The sequence below is a fragment of the Cetorhinus maximus genome, chromosome 1 (assembly GCF_964194155.1).
Source record: "Cetorhinus maximus chromosome 1, sCetMax3.hap1.1, whole genome shotgun sequence".
In the NCBI taxonomy this organism is placed as follows: Eukaryota; Metazoa; Chordata; class Chondrichthyes; order Lamniformes; family Cetorhinidae; genus Cetorhinus; species Cetorhinus maximus.
The window spans coordinates 59,371,539-59,393,995 of record NC_135879.1 but is presented as its reverse complement, the minus strand read 5'-3'; the positions used below and the strand labels follow the sequence as shown (position 1 = coordinate 59,393,995).

Genomic DNA, 22,457 nt, shown 5'->3' with positions numbered 1-22,457 from the left:
TTTCTTCCACACCCACTAAACCTTGGTGCGACCCTGACAGCAGCTAATGAGAAGGCAGGCTGCTAAGAGCAATGCCCCACTGTGTGTGATGACTTACGTCTTTGCGTGGTCCAAGACCTTGAGGCCCTTGGCCTAGTGGGGGTCTCCTGCACAGGTACAGGGTGCTGTCATCTACTCGAGGCTCTGGCGTCACTTCCAGCGGGGATGAGGAGTGCCTGCTTACCCTGTACCCTGAGAGGCCATCTCCAGGGTGGCTGACTGGCACTGCTCCTCCCTCTTGGTGTGCAATGTCACCTCCCTGTATCCCTGAGGAGAAGGGGCACCTGGAGGGGGGTCCTTTTCTTGCCTTGTTCCTCTCTAGCCTAGCCACTGCTAGGGCAGTGGCGTAGTGGTATTGTCACTGGGCTGGTAACCCAGAGACCCAGAGTAATGCTTTGGGTTCCCGGGATCAAATCCCCCATGGCAGATGGTGGAATTTGAATTCAATAAAAATCTGGAATTAAAAGCCTAATGATGACCATGAGACCATTGTCGATTGTTGTAAAACCCATCTGGTTCACTAATGTCCTTTGGGGAAGGAAATCTGCCATTCTTACCTGGTCTGGCCTACGTGTGACTCCAGACCCCTGGGGATAGGCAATAAATGCTGGCCTAGCCAGTGACGCCCACATCCCATGAACAAATAAAGAAGCCCATGGCTAGAGTGACAGAATACAGGTTCTCATGCATTTGGGTCATATGATAGACCTAGCTCTCCATGGCGGTCGCCATCTCTCCATGGGGGAAGCCATGCATTCACATGTCGGAGCCATGGCAGAAGTCAAGCATGGATGCACTCCGCCAACATCCATGCAATGTTCTGAACAGTCTCTAGCACCTCTGCCAGATTTTCCCTTGCCTGCCTCTGCATTTCCAGCAGGCTTATTGTGGCTGAGATCAGAGGCCCATCATCAGCCTGAGGTTCAGCATGGATCTGATCCCCAACTATCCTCCCGCCCTCAGTTACCTTGGCTGACATGGCCTCCCTCAGCTGCTGGGATGTGTCCGTGAAGTGATCACCAGCATGTGCCCCCGATTCTATATACAAACGTTCTGAAACCTGCATGAATATATCTGCCAGTGGAAAATGAGGGAGAAACAGATGATGGTGCATCCTCTGTGTGTCCTTGGTTTTCATCAGAGGTGGAGTCATCAGTTTTCACTATGAGTTTTGACCTTTGTCTATGGCGATAACCTGAAGTGGCCAACACCAAGAAAGACATTGGGCAGGATTTTACGTCCTGCAGGTGGATGGTGCCCAACCCGATCGGGTGTAAAATAGCACGTGATGACGTCAGGCAAGCGTCCTAACGTCATCGCGCACTTGCGCAGTATTTCGGTCGGCGGGCGCGCACAGGGGTTGGAAACGTGACCCATGACAATTAAGAGGCCTATTAAGGCCCTTATTCAAATAATTGAAACCCATTTTTCGCTGCCCGTCTTAACCTTACGGATGGCAGGTAGGCGAATCGGCCAGGCGGCCTTTGGACTTTTTATGAAACCTCATCCATGGGCAGGATGAGGTTTCCAACAGTAATTAAAAAAAAAAAATTTTGAACACAATTTTTGATATGTCCCGTTCATGTGACTGAGTCACATGTGGGGACATGTTTCTCTCATTTTTGAAATCTTTATTTTTGTTTCTGCAATTCTTCAGCTCCCTGAGGCAGCTCTGTGCCTTCAGGGAGCTTTCAGTGCACGCTCCCACGCACATGTGCAGACTTTAGCATTCACACCCCTCTCGCCCCCACTCTGGCAGCGCTGAGCTCTTCAACGCGCCTTTCACGCTATCTGGCTGTTAATTGGCCAGCCAGCATGAAATTGCGGTCGGGGGTTGATGGCGGGCGTGGGCCATTTCCTGGCCACTTCCGGGCCCGCCTGATGACTTGAAAATCCTGCCCACTAGGGAGAAGCTCAGTCTGTCAACCTATGCTGATGCCTATTCACCAGGTTAGAGACATTCTTACTCTGCTGGCTGATTGGTACAGCCTCTCTGTGTGCAAAGTACTGGCCGCCCTGCTCGCTTGCAATCTCCGAGGCTTCCTGTTCATAAGGCGTTAGCATTTTGAGGTCAACCACTCCTCCTCTGGCCTTGGTCCTCTCCTTGGCATTGTAGGTCTCCTTATCCTGCATGACAAAGTGGAGACTTAGTGCCATGTCAAGAGACACTTAACTTCCTTGTCCCATGTATCCTCATGCCACCTACTGGCCACATACTCCAACTGGTACCTAATCGCCTCATCATGCACAACTGCCACACGGAATGGCCTCTTCTGGCACGTAGTTCTGATGATGACCATGCATTTCCCAGCTTGGCCTCTCCCCCCGCTTGCAAAGTCCCTTTGCTTTCTACCCTCATGGGAGGCCTTTTGATGCAATGCCATGTTGCCACTTACCCTGGCTGTTCAGAGGAGATCATTCATCCTTTTGCAGCACTGCACATAAGTTCATGGCTGGAGCCCATGGCTGCTCACTTCTTCTGTTTTCTCTCTCCAGGATGCTTTGGTCAAGCAGGAGGGTTTTCTATTGCCACCCCTGGGGAAGAGTACCTCCCATTGTTCCCAGGCAGCCTGGAGGAGAACCTGCTGGGAGGCACTGTGTGCCTCACTTTGTCTGTATGCAGACATGTTGCTGAAGGGGGAGGGAGTGCTGGGAATCCAAAAAGGTGAATTGCCAAATGAAAGTGAGGAGTGATGGGGTTAATTGACGGAAGGTGTCCAGGGAGTCTGTGAGTCGCAGAAAAAAATTCTAAATGACCCTGCAGGTGGGGGATCTGAATTCAAACTTGGAACCAGTTCTCCCTGCCTGCAGAGTCTGGTTGCTTGCTGAGGTGGGCCTTTTATAGCTCGTCCCAACCTGAAATTGAGTCAGCTAATGTCGGGGTTGGGTACTTCTTGCCCTGTCCCTGCCACATAATTGCCCATGGGGCATTGTAATTGTGTGCATTGTGGCTTCCAACACAGGAGCGGAAATGGCAACCACTACTGGTCCCACTGTTGGGAGCCTCAGTCTTCTGCTTAAATTCTGCCCAGTGTGTGGGGAGGTATATACCTGGTGTTATATTCTGTGAATAAATCTATTCCAAGTAAAGACCCGCTCTGGTTTCTTCACCAACTGGCTATCAGGACTAAAACAAAAGTCTGAGACCTATTGGTGGGGGCATGGCGGGTGGGGGGAGATGTTGATTTGTAGGCTGCATGGAGCGGGCTTAAGACGTCCAGGAACCAGCGCTCAAGCTCGAAGACAGTTACAGGGAGGGTGTGGATGCAGGGGCCATTTGAGGTTCAGAGTATTGGAACACTCCCCTGGAGGTTGTCTGGTGGGATCTAAGGCCTGTTAGGAATAGCATGGTCAACTGTGGTGCTAGCTGAGGTTGGTCCAGGAGCTGGTGGAGATGGGAAATGGCCTCAGAAGTCACCAATGCACATAAGTAAGTCATATTATATCAGCAGATGAACAGGGAAAAGTTGGGGTGAAACCTAAGGACCAAATGCAGTAAAGTCAAAGAAGCCAAGGGAAGATAAAAGATAAACTCAGAAAATTAGTGCTGATGACGAAACTGGTCTGAAGAGCAGCTGTAGATCAGGAGGTACAGCAGTCCAACAACAGTCCAGCAAACAATGATGAGCAATTGTTAACTGGATAGTGAATGTCAGCAGGAATCAAAGGCAGAGTTAGGGGGATGGAATCAAAGCTAAGTTTGATCTTGGACACATACATAATTCATGTACATGTAGCTGTAAGGCAGTGGTCATTGAACAGTGGTCAAAAATGAGAGACCAGACTGATTTTTACTGTCCTCAGGCCTCAGGGGAGATTATCTAATTCAGCAGAGACTGGAGATTGAACCTGTACCTTCCTGGCCTGTATGACTTAACTACTTACTGGATAAACTTGCAGAGCTCTCAGGGAAGCCTTAAGTTCATGTCTTTTAATAAATCAACAATGAGGATCAATGTTCCCTCGAAAGAATCCAAAACTCTCCATGCAGGCCGTGCACGAGTCAGCCCCCTAAGTTACTGTGCATGCACTGCAGTAGAGAAAAAAATTAAAGGGGCCTTGCACTTAAATAAATCACCTGCACCCTCCAAAAAAAATTCAAGGCAACTTTGGTGAGGATCATTAAAATTATTTTTGTGTATTTTGACTGTAAATTCTCTTTTTTTCCAAGTATTGGATTTTTGTCTTCTGATTTGAAGAAAACTCCCTAAATTCCCTGTGCCCTTTTTCATTACCAAAAATCAGAACCAGAGATGTGGTGAATCGCAACAATGACATCAGTATGCATAATATGTGCCATCTGTGCCATGGTAATTTCATGCATGCAATGTGCAATCATCTCTGAATCCAATTTTTTTTGCACAAAATGAAACAAAAGACCAACACCAATGGAAGTTTTCAGGTTATGATATAAAGTAGTATGATTATTCCAACTTTACAAAATGAGGAGAAAACAACTACTGCCATTGTGTTTGGACAGAATCCAAAGATCGTTTTATGGTGAAGGTGAAACATTTTAAATTGGTCAGTAAAGCATTGTATTCCAAGAAATTTACACAAGGTGATACTTTCAGGTGATAAACTTGAGAGAGTCAATTATGGCATGAGGAAATTGATCCACCATTTGTCCTAGTGCAGTTCATCAGGCTTAGAATTCTGAGCCCTATATGTAGCTACTGTAACAGAGCTCCCATTATTTACCTGTGCACCCTAGACACCTGGTAACTTTAACTTAACTGACCTTATGGTAATGGTATGGGGAAGTAACAATGAACTTGGGTATACTGTAGCTCTTTATTGAACCTCATAAAGTGGGATCTGACCAATGCGAAAAATTCTGTTGCTTATTTTCCCTAAATTTATCTAATATTTTGGACCCTTTTTTTTCTCTCCACTTGGAATCTTAAAAAAACCCATGGGCTTTTAAATCAACAGTTAAAAGAAAACAACTTTAATGATCCTTAGTAATTAGCCACTTGAGACTGGTTGAAAGTACACAGGAGTACTTGGCTAAAAATATGTTTGTTGCTTGGACAGTGATGGGAAAGAATGTCAGTCAGTCTGATATCTTAGTAAGTGCTGAGTGACATCAGCTTAGTTGTCTGCTTCTCCATGTAAAGACAGGCAGTTGAATTGTAACACAACATACTGTAGGGTGTGTTTATAAAGCAGTCCTGATAACTGAATAATTCAAACAGCTGCATATTAATTTTAGAGCACTGATGTCATAAACTATATTAATTCATCTCAGAATCAGCTAAACAATGCAACAAAATAATTGTATATTGTTGGCAGGTAATTCAGTTAACTGGTTAATTCGGATAATTTCATTAATAAAATATGTCTCACGATATGGGCTGGATTTTACCGCCGCAAATCGGGCAGGCTATCCCCAACACGTATGTAAAATATGGCATGATGACATCAGGTCAGCAATCTGATGCCATCGTGCCAGTCTCCAATACTACGGAAGGCGATCAGGTGCAGAAATCAGAAGCCCACCTGCCATTTTGAAACAACTAATTAACAAGCTATTGAACCTGTTAAAGAGGCAATTGACTGTCATTTTTCGTTCTCCACTCCATTTTTTGGGGCGACAGATGGGAGAAAGTTTGGGAGTGCTTTTCACCAGGTGCGAGGAGGCAGGCACAAAGGCAGAAGAAATGCCCTGCCAACGGAACTATGGCTGCATGTAGCAGCTGAGTCTGCTGGTGAAGGTGGCATGCTTTTTGACTTCATTTTTCACTGTTTTGAGCCTGCCATAAGAAATAAGGAAAGATTGAGCGCACGGGAGCCTTTAAGTTGATGGCCGTGAATGACTTCACGTTCACGGCATAACCTGTCTCCCGTATGATGTCCCGGTCTAGAAGCCCAATTGGGCACAGAGCCCTGCTTTGCACCATTAATTGGCTGCCTTCCTGCCAGGCGGTTGCTAATTGGCCTTGATTCTTGATGCTTGATTCACTGTGCTGAGATGGCAGGAGTGAGTGAACCGCTCAATTTCCATTCCCCCTCCATCACCCCACCGAGAACCATAAAATCCAGACGTAAAGGATTTTAAGTCTTACACGGTTGGAAGTAGCAGTGCTGCAATGTAAAGTAACTATCATTCCCCCCCCCGCCCACACATACACCCTTGTCTTTTCTTTGAAGAAACTCAGTAACAGATGCCAAAGCAACATTGTGATAAGGAATCGATGTAGAGGTCAGACTCTTTCATAGGTTCTTAGTCTAGACGTCTCCACCCAATTACCTACCTATTCTTTGACTGATTGTTTAACATTATCAACAATGTGAAAGTGTACAACTATACACTGAGGAAGAGAAGGGAGTTTACCACACCTTACTACACACCTTGGTATTAGCAAATTTTGAAATTTTACTCTGTATTCCAATATCCAAGTTATTTATATTTATCAAAAAAAGCCGTGGCTGTCGCACAGACCCTTGGGGAACACCACTGTCAGTCATCCTCAATTTTGAAAAACAACCATTTACCATGACGCACTGTTTTTGCCCTTAAGCCATTTTTTTTATCCAAGCTGACGCTGACCCTCCTAATCCATGAGCCTCAATTTTGTTAGCCAGCCTTTTATATGGTACTTTGTCAAACGCTTTCTTAAAATCTGATTATATTGGGTCGGAACTTTATCTCACGGTCAATAGGATGCCAAGATTACAAACAGTCTGGTTCAGCCTCAGATAGTGGGCAGGGAGTGGTATAGAGTTGATGGCTAGGGAATGGAGTTTGTGGTGGCGATTGAAGACAATGGGTGGAATTTAATGCCCTATCCCATGGTGAGTTTGGTGGCAGGAGACATTTAATCGGGCAGGGGCGTGGCGAGTGTTGATCCTGCTGCCTTCTCGCCTCTGTCCCGATTAAGTCTGTAGTGGGAAGATGGGAAGGCTTGTGGATGACTTCTTGCCTCACCACCAATTGAGGCCCTTAAATATGCAATTAATGCTTTTTGGGGAAAGTACCTTGCAGAATTTAGCTACTTCCCTAATGCAATTTGCATCTTCATATCCACAGAAAATAATTTCTGGGAGCCTAATTGTCAGTCTCAAGGTTGGAATTGAAGAAAAATATGAAACAACAAAATTTGTTTAATTCTACAGTTTTATCAGGTGGTAGACTAAAGATAAACAAATAAAATTGTTAGCCATATTTTTCCTTGCTCGCCTTAAAATCTAATGTTTGTTTTTTTTTTCTCTCTACCATTCAGCATGTTTGCAAGAGAGGCTGGAGCTTCTCATGTGTATGCTTGTGAGCTGTCCAAGACCATGTATGAACTTGCCTGTGAAGTGGTAGCTTCCAATCAAATGGCAGGAGAGATCAAGATTCTGCACATGAAATCATTAGACATGGAAGTACCTAAAGATCTCTCCAGCAGGTACATTCTATCACAGCCTAACAAAAATATATGCTAGCTATAATACTTTCTCTTAAAACTTTGTTTCTAAATTGATGAATTCATCCTCTAGCCATAATCCATAAAGGAGAAAATGATTTTAGCTGTGTTTGCTAGTCTTTCAGTAAAATACTGCAGTTATAACCTTTGTGCCTCAACTTTTGTTGAAATATTTGTGGAAGTGGCATTTAGCAAAGAGCTTCTACTCCAAAATTGGGAATTGGTCCTTTGATTACAATATATACATTGAATTTTCAATATATACTTTCCTATTTCATCACATATTTCATTATATACTTGACAAAATTTTTTTTAAAAATCACTGTCTTTACGACAAAGACAAGTCAAAGAAATTTAGAGAAGCAGAGACAACAACAACTTAAATTGTGCTTTTAACACAACCAAACAGATCCTAGCTTGGGACTGGTGCAGAGGTATATGGGGTAAAGTTGCCATTGTTTTCTCCTCTGCCACCTGAGTTTAATGGATCATTGGAATATAAGGTCAACTTTCCATAATGTTTAACAGTTCGGGCCTGTTGCCATGTAGGCTTACGCCCAGTGCTTTTTTCCTGAAATGTAGCTATATGCAGGTAAAATATGGAAGGTTGCATACTACAGAAAATTCCGTTTATTATAAATTTTATATTGATAAAACTGGCAATATCAGTCATAATTTTTTTCAATAGATTAAATTATTAGGCAGACTTATTCATGGATTGAATTATTGACAAATGCACATTGTATCGGTACAATATTGAACAGTCTAAAATGGTGTTAGAAGTCTTAAAAATTATTGTTTAGAAGTTAATCAAACAAACAGAAAAGACACTTTGAATTTTTACAGAACTTGGGATGGTGCACTTCTCAAAGAAACAAATACTTTTGTTTCTCAGCAGAATAGAATATAGTCACAGTGTAAATTACTGAAGCATAAGCTTTTAAAACATTTAGTTCATCCCAGTGCACCACAGCAAGAAACTCTTAATACACACCATGTGCTGTCTTTTTTTGCTCCAAATTCTTTGTTTTGAAGTCTGTTCATTTAAAATGATTGTGGACTGAAAAGATTGATCAATCAGACACTAAGACATGTGATTATAAATGATGTATGTAATACATGTTTGCTCCGTTTGCGCAGTTTCAACTCTCAACAAATATTTGGTTTGTAACCAAACCTTGTTCAAAGCACCTTTAACTTAATTATTTTTCTGATAAGAAGCAAGCACCTTTCTTGCAATGTTGCAGAAAATTTTCTTGGGGTATACCATCAATATTAGCATGACAAAATACTTTGTTTTTTTCAAAGAAGTACTTGCAGTAAATTAGACATCCCATCACAGAACTAAAATGGCGGTGCTTAAATGAAGGTATTAAAAACTGAACAAAACGAGAAAAAATATAACATTTTTGACCCCAGGTACACTCTGTTCATTTATGATTACATATTAGTTCATAGAAAATAAAAAAACCTGATTGATTTCAGTATAGTTGGGGATACAGCTGATGATGTTATCACCTCCAGTTATGATGTTACCACCTCCAATTATAATGTCATGAGAACATTAAAGGAAGGTATTCCATTCTCCCTGTTTTGAGAAGCAATTGCACCTTATTTATCCAGACAAATTGTGGCTGATAGCGTTAGCCCCATTACTGAATGATCTAATCATTTGATGACTTCCCCAAAAGCAGAATGAATTAATAAACAGTAATTGTCTAGTTACCAAAATTGATACCTTGGGATGGTTTCACTCTATCTTGATCTAAAGTACAAGTTTTGACTACAAAGTCAAACATGAAAAACTGACACTACAGTAATATGATTAATGTGTTGAATTAAAAGTTTTGAATAATGCTCAATGATCTTACAAAATGTTTCATTTAGCAGATCTTATGACAATTAATAGCGAGAATGTTAACCTGAATATTTGGAGGTTGCAATAGCTTGGCCTAATTCCAGGGCAGAAATTACCCAATGATAAACTATGGACAAGGAACTACATTAAAGAAAAGAACAATTTTAAACTCAGGCCCAGTGACAAAACCTTTTAAAAATAAAAACAGAAATGCTGAAATACGCAACAGATCAGCCAGCATCTGTAGACAGAAGGAGAGTCAACATTTCAGGTTAATGAAGGAAGGGTCATGCTGTGTTGCATTTCTTATTCTGCATAGGCATTTAAGACACAGTCATTAGTGAAAAGAAAGTTACGAACCACAGCTTCACGCATTTTGGTTTTAGCTTGTTGTCTCCTCAAATTGAAGACTTTGTCTTCTGTGCGATATCTAACTTTTGCTAACACAGAATGCTTCAGAAAGCATGGCAGAGAACATCATGCTAGACAGGGTAAGAGCCAACACACAGTCCTGCTTCACTCCATTTGTGATTGGGAATCAATCAGAAGACACTCCACCGTCCAGGACACGAGCTAGCATGTCATCATGGAAATGCCGTACCGTAGTGATGCATTTTGCTGGGCAGCTATATTTTGCCATGATCTTCCATTGGCCCTCATGGTTAACTGTGTCGAAGGCTTTTGTCAGATTAACAAGTATTGAGTACAAATTACAGTTCTGCTCTTGGTATTTCTCCTGGAGCTACTGTGCAGCAAACATCATGTCAACAGTACCACAACTTTTCTCTGAAGCCACATTGACTCTCTGGTAGGAGGTCCTGTTCGAGATGTAGTGTCAAGCAGGTTAACAGGACTCTTGCAAGTTTTTTCCCCACAATGAACAGTATGGAGATTTGTTGATGGTTGTTGCAAGCTCGACAATTTCCGTTCCTCTTGTAAAGGTGGACAATTGATGCATCTTTGAATTCCTGAGGCATGGCTTCCTGGTTCCACGTTACCTAGATTAATTTGGTGAGTTTGTCAGTGTGTATAATGCCTCCTGTCTTGTATACTTGATCTGATTGTGCATCTGATCCAGGTATCTTGCTGCTTGATAGAAGACTGATTACTTTCATGATTTCAGCTTTGTTGGGGGTGTCAGTAAGTGACATGTTGATTTCAATTTTGGGGCAAGTGAGTAATCACCTCATCATCATTGATTGTTGAGGGTCGATTCAGAACATTGTTGAAGTGTTCTGCCCGTCTCTGCAGGGTTTTGGTCTTGTCTGTAATCAGTGTGGTTCCATTAGCCCCAAGGAGAGAGGGGTTTCCAGAAGCCTGCAGACCCTATGTTGTCTTCAGAGCATCTTTGAAGCACTTAGTGTTCTTTCTGTTTGTATAATTGTATTTCTTCTGCCCTTTTTGCTTAGCCAGAGATTATGCACCTGTCTAAGCTTTGATTGAATGTTGTTGAAAGTGACTTTCTTTGAAGTAGATAATTGGTCGTTTTGGTCAGATTTAAGGAGGCGGCGTTTCTCATCTAACCAAGTTTGAATCTCCTCATTGTTTTCATCAAACCAGGCCTGGTGTTTATGAGTGGTAGGTTCCAGATGTTCTAGGCAGTGGAGCGCACAAGGTTTCTGAAGGCTATCCAGTCATCCTCTGCTCTGGAAGAGACAAATTTAAGACCATCTAGCTGGCAATACAAATCTTCTGAGAAGCGTTGCCCCACAGTAGCCATTTTAAGTCTTGAGATCTTGAGTTTCTTGCTGACTTATTTTCCTTGTGGGAGTTTCTTGGGCTGAATATGGATGTTGAGCTTTGAGGCAATGAGCCTGTGGTTGGTCCAACACATGGTTTTGGTCACTGTCTTTCCTTCTGACAATAATGTAGTCAATTAGATGCCAGTACTTAGAACGAGATGAATCCAGGATGTCTTGTTTCGGTTTGAAAGTTGGAATCCAGAATTGGTAATGAGGTAATGCTTGACACACATTTTCAGCAGAAGAAGGCCATCATTGTTACCAACTCCGTTTCCTCCCTATAACTCCCTGTCAGGACTGATGGTCTGTGTCAACCTTGGCATTGAAATCACCAAGGATCATGAGTTTGTCTGATCTTGGCAATCAAAGATTTTAGCTGTTCATAAAATTTATCTTTCACCCCTTCAGAATTTGTCATCATATGTGCATAAGCACTGACAATGGTGGTGTGACTTTTCCCTGTGAGGGAAAGTTACAATGTCATGACCTGGTCGTTTCTGCCTTTTGGGAGGCTGGCAAGTTTGGGGACTAGATTGGATTTGTTAACAAACACTACTCCTGCTTCACAAAACTCTTCTCTACTGTGACCACTCCAAAAGAAGGTGTGTCCAGCTCCAGCTTTTGTGATTTGCACTTCATCAACTAAATGAGTCTCACTTAATACTGCTATGTGGATGTTGTACCTGACAAGCTCTGTCCTAAACATGGCTGCTCATCTCTCTGAAATAAAAACAGAAAATGCTGGAAATACATCAACCTGAAAAGTTAACTCTGTTTCTTTCCACATATGCTGCCTAACCTGAGTATTTCCAGCATTTTCTGTTTTTATTTCAGATTTCCAGCATCCGCAGTATTTTGCTTTTGCATTAGTGCTGTTCGTCTCTCTGGCACAATCCATGAGCGTTCACATGTTCCATGTACTGTTGGTAAGTGGTGTTTCCTTTGTCTTCCTTTACACTTGTACATCCGTTGTAATGGGATCCCTGTCAATTGTGGTAAACTGCTCAGGGTAGGTAAAGCGGGCAATGTTTAGCCGCCTCCTCATGCCATAGAAGTGAGCAGTGCAATCTTGAAGAGGGTCGCTCAGTCATTCCAGAGCTGCTGAAGTCCCCCGCCACTTCTATATGATGTAAGACAACCCTACGGTTTGTTTACAGGGTTGTGGCTACAGTTTCCAATGTATCCTTATCTGCTGCTTTCCCATTTCCCCATTGTCTCATGACTTGAAGACTGTAAGATGATGAATTGTTGCATGTTATGACATGCACGTGAAATGGATTACAGTGAGGGAGAGTTGCACTATATCAACCTCGCGCTCTCACCCATGCACAGCTGAGTGCAGAGGCAAGACAAAAGTCGACACGGCTGGAGCTGACTCTAGATGCGGTGGATGACCATGGTACTTTGAGTACCTGACCACTCTCTTAGCACCCCACAACGCTTTGCTTAGTTGCCCTCATGGCTGTTGAGTTCATGTTGAACTCTTCCACTGAAGAGTCAGCATGGTTTTAGGAAAGGAAAATCATGTTTAACCAATTTATTGGAGTTTTTTGAAGGAGGAACATGCACAGTGGATAAAGGAGAGCCTGTAGACGTACTGTACTTGGATTTCCAGAAGGCATTTGATAAGATGCTACATCAAAGATTATTATGGAAAATAAAAGCGCATGGTGTAGTGGGTAACATATTAGCATGGATAGAAGATTGGCTGCCTGACTGGCAGAAAGCAGAGAGTATGCATAAATGGGTATTTTTCTGATTGGCAGGATGTGCTGAGTGGCGTCCCACAGGGGTCTGTACTGTGGCCTCAACTTTTTACGATTTACATCAATGACTTAGATGAGGGGAATGAAGACATGATAGCTAAATTTGCAGGTGATAAAGATAGGTAGGAAAGTATGTTGTGAAGAGGATATTGGGAGGTGCAGATGGATATAGATAGGTTGAGTGAGTGGGCAAAGATCTGGCAAATGGAGTTTAATGTGGGAAAATGTGAAGTTGTTCACTTTGGCAGGAAGAACAAAAAAGTAGAGTACTACTTAAATGGAGAACGGCTGTATAATTCTGAGGTGCAGAGGGATCAAGGTGTTCTAGTACACGAGTCACAAAATGCAGGTACAGCAAGTAATTAAGAAGGCTAATCGAATGCTATCCTTTATTACGAGAGGATTGAACATAAAAGTAAGGATGTTATGCTTCAGTTATACAGGGCATTGGTGAGACTGCACCTCAAATACTGTGTGCAGTTTTGGCCTCCTTATTTAAGGAAAGATGTAAATGCATTGGAGGCAGTTCAAAGGAGGTTTACTAGATTGATACCTGGAATGAGTGTGTTGTCTTATGAGGAAAAGTTGGACAGACTGGGCTTGTTTCCACAGGAGTTTAGAAGAGTGCGGGGTGATTTGATTGAAGTATACAAGATCCTGAACGGCCTTGACAAGGTGGATGTTGAACGGATGCTTCCTCTTGTGGGAGAGTCCAAAGCTGGGGCTGGGGGGCACTGTTTTAAAATTAGGGGTCGACCTTTTAGGACAGAGATGAGAAGAAATTCTTTCTCTCAGAGGGCTATGCAACTTTGGAATTCTCTGCCTCAGGTGGTATTCTACAGCCAGATGAGCTAGGGTACCTGCACTGTAGGACGTCCCAAACTTAGACACAAAGACATTCTGAAAACCAATCTCAGAGCCTGTATATTGGACCCCAGTACATGGGGAAAAAACAACTCTGGTCAGATCCAAATGAAGAAGTCTCTGTCATCAGGCAATTGCCTAGAAGTCTGGATGGACCTGTGGCTGAAAGGTCAGCCTTTTAGGTTTGTTTACATATACACACATTTTTAATGAGGTTTTGTAACCCCTGAGGTTCAAGAGATGGATTGAAGAGGGTCAAGAGTTCTGGGATTCAAAATCAAAGTAGAAAAGCCTTACAGTTGCCTAGCAACAGTGCTCAAGTGACCCAGAGACAGAGAAAACAGGAGCTGAGAAGCAGTTCAGTCAGTGAGTGTTAGAGAGAGAAGACTGGAATTTTAAGCTCTCATAATAAGTACTCCAAGGCTACTGGGAGACTCTGTTTAGGGAACTCGTGTTTGCTCTGCTGTGGTGAGTTTAGAATGAGGTTTTGGGTGCCTTGGGGAGAGGTACGAGTTGGGTGAGAAGAATCAAGTGAATACTCAAGAATTAACCGGAAGAAAACCATTTGCACATGTGCCAGTCCCAAACAAGGAGTCTTTGTGTCAAGCTAGTGGTAACTCTTCACTGGTTTACATGTCTCTAAAGATGTTGCTGGGTAAAGGAATATTGGGAAATTGAATTATCTTCTTGTGTTTGCATTGTCATGAAGCTATTAACGTATATAATATTATTGGAAAATATTTTCCTTTTAAAATAGATGTTTAGTCTGTGGGTGTGTCTTAATTGGTTTAAAGCCAGCTAGTCTGGGTGCTTTGATGTCGACTAATTTTGAAATGTAAGAGAGGTAGAGTGTATTTGCATATTTTGAATAGAGCATTCAATAAGTAGGGTGAAATCTGGCACCTAGCTAGCAGAGACCAAGCAATGTTTATATTACTAATGAACTTGGTACTATGAAAGAGGTTTTATTGTTAAAAGAGGTGGAGTTCAAAGGGGTTGGTGATACAATGAGAATTTACATTCAATGAGATGTGCTGGATATAACTGATAGCAGTTTTCGTGTGTGCAGGGCAGAGGCAATGTAAGATCAAAGTAGCTGTAAGCCTCCATCTGTCTCCACAGGAATCAAAGTGAAAAGAACCTCATTTTGAATGCATAAGGTGAAAATGCTTTGCCTGGTGTCTAGTTAAGTCTAGGGGTGCTGTTGCCTTAATGGAGATTAGTTTGGGAATTTGTTAAAAGTTATAATAGTAGTAATTTATAGCCATGTGTACATATTTAACTTATGTAAATTAATAAAATGTTTCATTTAGTTTAATATAAAACCTCTCGAACTGGTGACCTGATTCCTGAATTTAGAGTTGCATCTCAAACATACCATTTAAAAATATAGGTTATGACAGTTGTTTAAAATTTCCCTCTGGGATTTTTAAATAACTCAGCTTTACCAACTGCTGGGTCACAACAATATTGAGATCTTTCCAACCTTTTTGTCTGGTGTAATATAGTTAATTTTTCTTGTTTTAATAAACATTCTATTCTTTGTGTTAAAAGTTCATCAGCAGACTCCTGTGAATTTGTTCAGTAACTTTCCTCCACAGTTTCTAAAAAATATGTTAGGATCTATGAAGCCAGGTTTCACTCTGAGATCTGAGTTGTCCAGTATTAAATCAACTGGGATCGTAACACAATTTTAATGTTGGAGGAGAACAGAATCAGGTCCTTAGAGGACAAGTGAGCATGCTGCAAAGCCAGTACCTTCACCCACCCTTCCAACAGTGACTTCATATGTAATATTTGCATTCGGATCTTCAAATCAAGATTGGGCTTAACATCAGATCTGAGGCAACACCAACCTGAACGATGAACAATTGGTCTCCTTGCTGAACACTCATCCATCAAAGTGACAGGAGAATCTATCAGATCACCAATTCACCAATACATTAAGTTAGTCTATGGGCGGAAATTTGCAGTACCCCACCTGAGGGCTTGAGGTTGGGAGGGGGTGGGGGTGGGGGGTTCGTAAAATGTAGTGTGTGTGGTACCTGCCCACCCCAACATGTCTCCCATTTTATGGAGGGCATTGGCCCAGCCTGCTGCTTACCTGCCCGCCCTATTGAGTCCTTTAAGTGGCCAATTAATAGCCAATTAAATGCCTCATTGTGCCCTTGCCACTATTTAACCTGGAGCAGGGGGAGGCCCAGGCAGGTAGCCTGGCAGATTTTACTGGGCCAGTTGGTGTCGGCCTGCCAACAATGCCCTGTCGATACCCTGGATTTACCTGAAGTCTGGCTCTCATTAGCTTCCCTTCTTCAGGGACTGCCTGTAGTCCCAGCGGTGGCCACTTCTCGTACCTGGTGCTGCTGGGACTGCAGAGTTGCCAGCCAGTCGAATTGCCAGGAGCTCTTTTGGGAAGGACTTCCTCCCCAGATGGGGCAAATGACTTACCCTTAGCCAACTAATGCCTTGCTGAGCATTAAATGGCTGTGGGGCAGCCAGTATTAGCGAAGTGTGTTATCTGTTGACTCTTTGGGTGGTGGGGTGGGAAATCCTGTCTCTTAAATTCCTTTTATTTGAAATCTCATCTTCATGGGGCCAGCCAGTCTAGCAACATAAAAGCAAAATACTGCGGATGCTGGAAATCTGAAACAAAAACAAAAATTGCTGGAAAAACTCAGCAGGTCTGACAACATCTGTGGAGAGGAAGAGTTAACGTTTTGAATCCAGATGACTCTTCTTCAGAACTAAAGAGAAGTAGAAATGTGGTGAAACATATACTGTATAAGGGGGGTGGGACAGATGAAGCTGGATGGAAGGCCAGTGATAGGTGGAGGTAAAGGAGAGATTGCAAAAGATGTCATAAACAAAAGTTTGAAGGGGTGTTAATGGTGGTGATACTGGATAAAGGAGGTGCTAATGGTGACATTAAGAATAGAAAGCAGGATGAGCCAGTGACAGATGGCCCTAGTGGGGATGTGGTGGGGGGAGGGGACGGCGTGGGAGTAAGGATCAAAATAGGCTAAAAGGTGGGGATAAAACAATGAATGGAAATAAATTTTAAAAAATAATAATAGAAATAGGTGGGGAAAAAAATGTATATATAAAAATTAAAAAATAAATATTTGGAAAAGGGGATCAAAAAGGGGTGAGGATGGAGGAGAGAGTTCATGATCTGAAGCTGTTGAACTTAATGTTAAGTCCAGAAGGCTGTAAAGTGTCTAATCAGAAGATAAGGTGATGTTCCTCCAGTTTGCGTTGAGCTTCACTGGAACATTGCAGCAGGCCAAGGACAGATATGTGGGCATAAGAGCAGGGTGGTGTGTTGAAATGGCAAGCGACAGGAAGGTCTGGGTCATGCTTGCGGACAGACCGAAGGTGTTCTGCACCCAGTCTCCATTTGGTCTCTCCAATGTAGAGGAGACCACATTGGGAGCAGCGAATGCAGTAGACCAAATTGAGGGAAGTGCAAGTGAAGTGCTGCTTCACTTGAAAGGAGTGTTTGGGCCCTTGGACAGTGAGGAGGGGGGAAGTAAAGGGGCAGGTGTTGCACCTTCTGTGATTGCATGGGAAGGTGCCGTGGGAGGGGGTTGAGGTGTTGGGGGTGATGGAGGAGTGGACCCGGGTGTCCCGGAGGGATGCTGAGAGTGGGAGGTGAAGGGAAGATATGTTTGGTGGTGGCATCATGCTGGAGTTGGCGGAAATGGCGGAGGATGATCCTTTGAATGTGGAGGCTGGTGGGGTGATAAGTGAGGACAAGGGGCACCCTATCATGGCTCTGGGAGGGAGAGGAAGGAGCTAGGGTAGAGGCGCGGGAGATGGGTCGGACACGGTTGCGGCCCTGTCAGCCATCGTAGGTGGGAAACCTCGGTTAAGGAAGAAGGAAGACTTGTCAGAAGTACTGCTTAGAAAAGTGGGATCATTGGAACAGATGCAACGGAGGCGAAGGAACTGAGAGAATGGGATGGAATCCTTACAGGAAGCAGGGTGTGAGGAGTTGTAGTCGAAGTAGCTGTGGGAGTCGGTGGGCTTGTAATGAATATTGGTGGACAGTCTATCACCAGAAATTGAGACAGAGAGGTCAAGGAAGGGAAGGGAAGTGTCATGGACCATGTGAAAGTGATGGAGGGGTGGAAATTGGAAGCAAAATTAATAAATTTTTCCAGGTCCAGACGAGAGCATGAAGCGGCACCGAAACAGTCATCGATGTACCGGAGAGAGAATTGTGGGAGGGAGCCTGAGTAGGACTGGAACAAGGAATGTTCCACATACTCCATAAAGAGACAGGCATAACTGGGGCCCATGCGGGTATCCATAGCCACACCTTTTATTTGGAGGAAGTGAGACGAGTTTAAGGAGAAATTGTTCAGTGAGAGAACAAGTTCAGCCAGACGGAGGAGAGTGGTGGTGGGTGGGGATTGTTCAGGCCTCTGTTCAAGGAAGAAGTGGAGAGCCCTTAGACCATCCCAGTAGGGGATGGAGGTGTCGAGGGATTGGACGTCCATGGTGAGGAGGAGGCAGTTGGGGTCCAGGGAACTGGAAATCGTTGATATGATGTAGGGCATCAGAGGAATTGCAGATGTAGGTGGGAAGAGACTGAACAAGGGGAGAGAGAATGGAGTCAAGATAAGAAGAAATGAGTTCCGTGGGGCAGGAACAGGCTGACACAATCGGTCTACCGGAACAGTCCTGTTTGTGGGTTTTGGGGAGGAGGTAGAAGCGGGCTGTCCGACTTTGGGAGACTGAGGTTTGAAGCTGTGGAGGGAAGATCTCCAGAAGAGATGAGGTCAGTGACAGTCCTGGAAGCAATGGTTTGATGTTCGATGGTGGAGTCATGGTCTAGGGGGAAGTAGGAGGAAGTGTCTGTGAGTTGGCACTCAGCCTCTGCGAGGTAGAGGTCAGTGCACCAGACAACAAGAGTACCAACCTTGTCAGCAGGTTTGATAACAAAGTCAGGGTTGGACCTGAGAGAACGGCTTGCGGCAAGTTCATAAGGAGACAGGTTAGAGTTGGTGAGAGGAACAGAGCAATTGAGACGGTCGATGAAAAGATCGAAGGCAGGTAAGAGGCCAGAGGGAGGAGTCCGGTTGAGGGAGAATACTGGAGGCAGGTGAGGATCCGTGGAATGGGGGGTGGACTCCTGCCCAAAGAAGTGAGCATGGAGAGGAAGGCGGCAGAAGAAGAGTTTAGTATTGTGCTGAGCCTGGGATTCATTTTGGTGAGAGCGCAAGGGTATGAAACTGAGTCCTTTGCTGAGTACTGAACGTTCAGTATTAGAGAGGGGAAGATCGGGGGGTATGGTGAATACACGGCCGGGGTTGGGATTAGAAGACAGGATGAGGTCAGAGGGACGGGAAGGGGTGGAGGGTCCTGGATGGGCTTTGGTGTCGATGAGTTGTTGGAGATTGCCTTCCTTAGCATCTGAAAATAAGAGACAAAGTTTCTTGTAAGGCGTCGGATGAGACGAAGAATAAAATGAAACTGGGGGCAAGGACAGCTTAGAGATAGGGTGAATCGGTGCTGCTGGAGGGAGAGGTTGAGTGTGTTCATATAGCGGCGCGTGGCACTGAGTGTGGATCTCAGGATGAGCAACATTGTCATTTTAAATCTCTTCCATTGAAATGGTGATGGGTGGTCAATCAGCACCTGCGAAGGTCATTTGCATTTTAAGCAATTTCCCAGAGATATGTTGAGACATGTTTGTCACTGTACAGAAACCACAGAAGAAGAACCAGACTCTCTGGGGTCCGTTTCATGAAGGTACAGTGTTCACATGCCATGTTGCTTTTTAGAAGTAAAGTGTCTTATCTCCCAATGAGCTTTATAGGCATAAGACCTGCAAAGACCTGTAACATCTTTGTTTTGTTAGCAGTGGAGTGGCATTCCTGAATTTTTCTCTGCACAATAGAAAGGATGTTCAATCAGTGTTTACATTTGCAAATAGTGTAATTTGAAGTCTTTTACAGAAGTTCTGCATGTGAGAAATTGTTATTTTTCTGCCGTCTTAACTTTGCTTTGAAATATAGTTTTGCTTCTGTGTTTGGCTAAAGTCTTAATTTTAAACAAATCTTCTGTCAATACAAAGAAAATTACAAAGAGAGATGTTTACTATTTTAAAGGCAAAATAATAACAATAGCTTACTATTTTCTTCTGTTAAAAATGTTGGGAGAAGTTATTTAAAATATAACATGTAAACAAATACCTACTCCATTCAGAGCCATTGGCAATACTTCAGAATGGATTTGCAGCACACCAATGAAACAGAATACAACAGTTTAATAATCACAATATTCACACACAGATCATTGAGCATTATTATAATTTAATATTTTTATGATAAATATATTTGGTAAACTGTGGGACTGATGTTCCTACTTTCATTAATTTTCGTGAAAAAGCAGATTGGAGTAAAATGTGCCATAATATCACTTTATAGTAATAAAAACAGGAAATGCTGGAAAAACTTTGCAGGTCTGGCAGCATTTGTGGAGAGAGAAACAGCTAACATTTTGAGTCTGTATGAAAAAGAGTCATATGGACTCGAAATGTTAACTCTGTTTCTCCACAAATGCTGCCAGACCTGCTGAGTTTTTCCAGCATTTCCTGTTTTTATTTCAGATTTCCAGCATCCGCAGTATTTTGCTTTCACTTTATAGTCACATCAATGCATTTAATAAAATTAGAAAAGACAGGGATTTTGGGCCCTATGACTTATAAATATGTTCCAAAGCTTTCCTATTTTGTCCTCAGGGTGTCGCTTGTTGTCACAGAGACTGTGGATGCAGGGCTGTTTGGTGAAGGAATTGTGGAGAGTTTAATACATGCGTGGCAACACCTTCTTCTACCACCGAGGGTGAGTATTTTATACAATAGTAATCTAATATTTGAACAACAGAAATGTTTTAATGCTCCAATATCATATTCAGCCCTGAAACCTCATACTTATTTACTTCCTTTTTCTGTTAAGTGGATATGTTTTGATGGTATTACATTTTGAATATGATATGATTGACAATAGTTATATTTATGTCGTATGTCGTTTCTGACAAAGTAACTTCTATTTATTCCCAGTGTAGTTGGGTGCCAGCCGGAATTACCTGGGTTAATTATTTAGTTTTCCCAAAGTTTTTAGAAGCGCACATAAAGTATTCTCTGCTGTTATAATAGTCATTCAGAACCAGGCATTTTACACATTTTAATGCAATAACATTACCATGGTGTAGTGCAGACCATAATAGTAAAATATTAAGAGATTAGCAGAATATTATTGCCAAGGCAGTATACTACAACTGAGAACCTTGTACTTGGTAAAGGGATAGGCAGAAGGCAACGGGCATAGAGAGAGCATGTAATGATTTTTTTTTAAGTCTCCTCTTGTTTTATATTTTGTAAAATTGTCTGCAATAATTCAGAATGCAGCAATTTTATGCCAAAGTGTGGAACTTTATGTGATAAAGTTCACTTGCACTTTCATAGCACCTTTCATATCATCAGTACTTCACAAATAATAAATTATTTAATTGAAATGTAAATATGACACATAATTTGCACACAGCAAAGTCCCATAAACAACAGATGAGGTGAATAATTGGTTAACCTGTTTTCAGTGGGAAGGTATAAGTTGCTTAGGACACAAGGTGAAATTCTTCTTCCATCAGTTTCCATCATACAAATGGACTGTAAAGACCATGTCAAGACATCACAAAACTTTTTCATAAAGGAAACTGAAATTAGTTTTGGTGGTCACAACTTCTGGTTGTGCAGCTTGTTCTAATAGAATTCTACCAACAGTTGACAGTAATGCCGTTAGCTATGAACCATATTTTGTGAAGTACAGTAACACCATTTCAGCTGTGTTATTTTAAAGTCATGACAGGAGATTTACCAGAATGGCTCCAGGGATGAGGAATTTTAGCATAAGTTAGGTTGGGGAAGCAGGGGTTGTTCTCCTTGGAGCAAAGGAGATGGAGGGGGACAAAAAAAGCTGGAAAAACGCAGCAAATCAAGCAGCATCTGTGGAGAGAAACAGAGTTAACATTTCAGGTTGATGACCTTTCATCATGGGGATTCAGCTTAACATCTCACAGCACAGCACTCCCTCAGTACTTCACTGGAGTGTCAGCCTTGACTTTTGCACTCAAGCGCTGGAGTGGAACTTGAACCCAGGATCTTGTGCGGAATCTTTCCCTCCTGCCATCAGCAGGATTCGTGGCAGGCGGGGGCAGAAGAAATGACGGGATGCAAAAAATCAGTTTCCCAACACCGGGAAATAAGGTTGTGTTCCTCCCTTCCCTGCGTTCATGGTGGGTTGATGGCGGGCGGGTTTCCTGCTGAAGCTTAGCGGGAACCCATTTTGCATCGCATGCATGCTCATTAAAACCCCAGCTACCGCAATTGTGCGCCACCGTCAAATCTTCTGACACGCCAGTGGGAATTCATGCAATTCTGTTACCCAACTACACATGTGGTGAGGGAGAATTTTAGAACACTTACCTTGCAGTCAAAGCTGGCTGCACCACTGGAGCTCACCACAGGTATGGTGCATGCAAAGGCATGAAGTGAAGGGGAGATCTGGAGGAGATGACGGGAGAGTGGGTGGAAGACACGAAGGGGATGTCCGGAGGAGATGAAGTGGATTTTGGGTGGAAGACACTTGGGGGAGGTCGGGTGTAAGACATGAAAGACATGTGTCTAAGATATGAAGTGGGGTGGTGGGTGTAAAGCACGAAGGGGGCTGCTGGGTATAAGACAAGATGGGGGGTGGGGGGGACAGGTGTC

General features: G+C 43.0%; 1 protein-coding gene across 5 annotated transcripts in view; it reads left to right on the top strand.

Annotated features, from left to right (window-relative positions):
* prmt9 (protein arginine methyltransferase 9) overlaps positions 1-22,457 on the top strand; it is a 99,048-nt gene that overhangs the window by 51,858 nt on the left and 24,733 nt on the right. For 2 of the 5 annotated variants that reach the window (XM_078541132.1, XM_078541141.1), the window contains 2 exons: positions 7,266-7,433; positions 20,430-20,532. In XM_078541132.1, the coding sequence (XP_078397258.1) occupies positions 7,266-7,433; positions 20,430-20,532 (271 nt within the window). Of the gene's footprint in view, positions 1-6,239; positions 6,398-7,265; positions 7,434-11,885; positions 11,978-12,403; positions 12,451-20,409; positions 20,533-22,457 lie in introns of those variants that run through there. The other 3 variants (XM_078541150.1, XM_078541172.1, XM_078541160.1) reach the window with 3 other exon arrangements.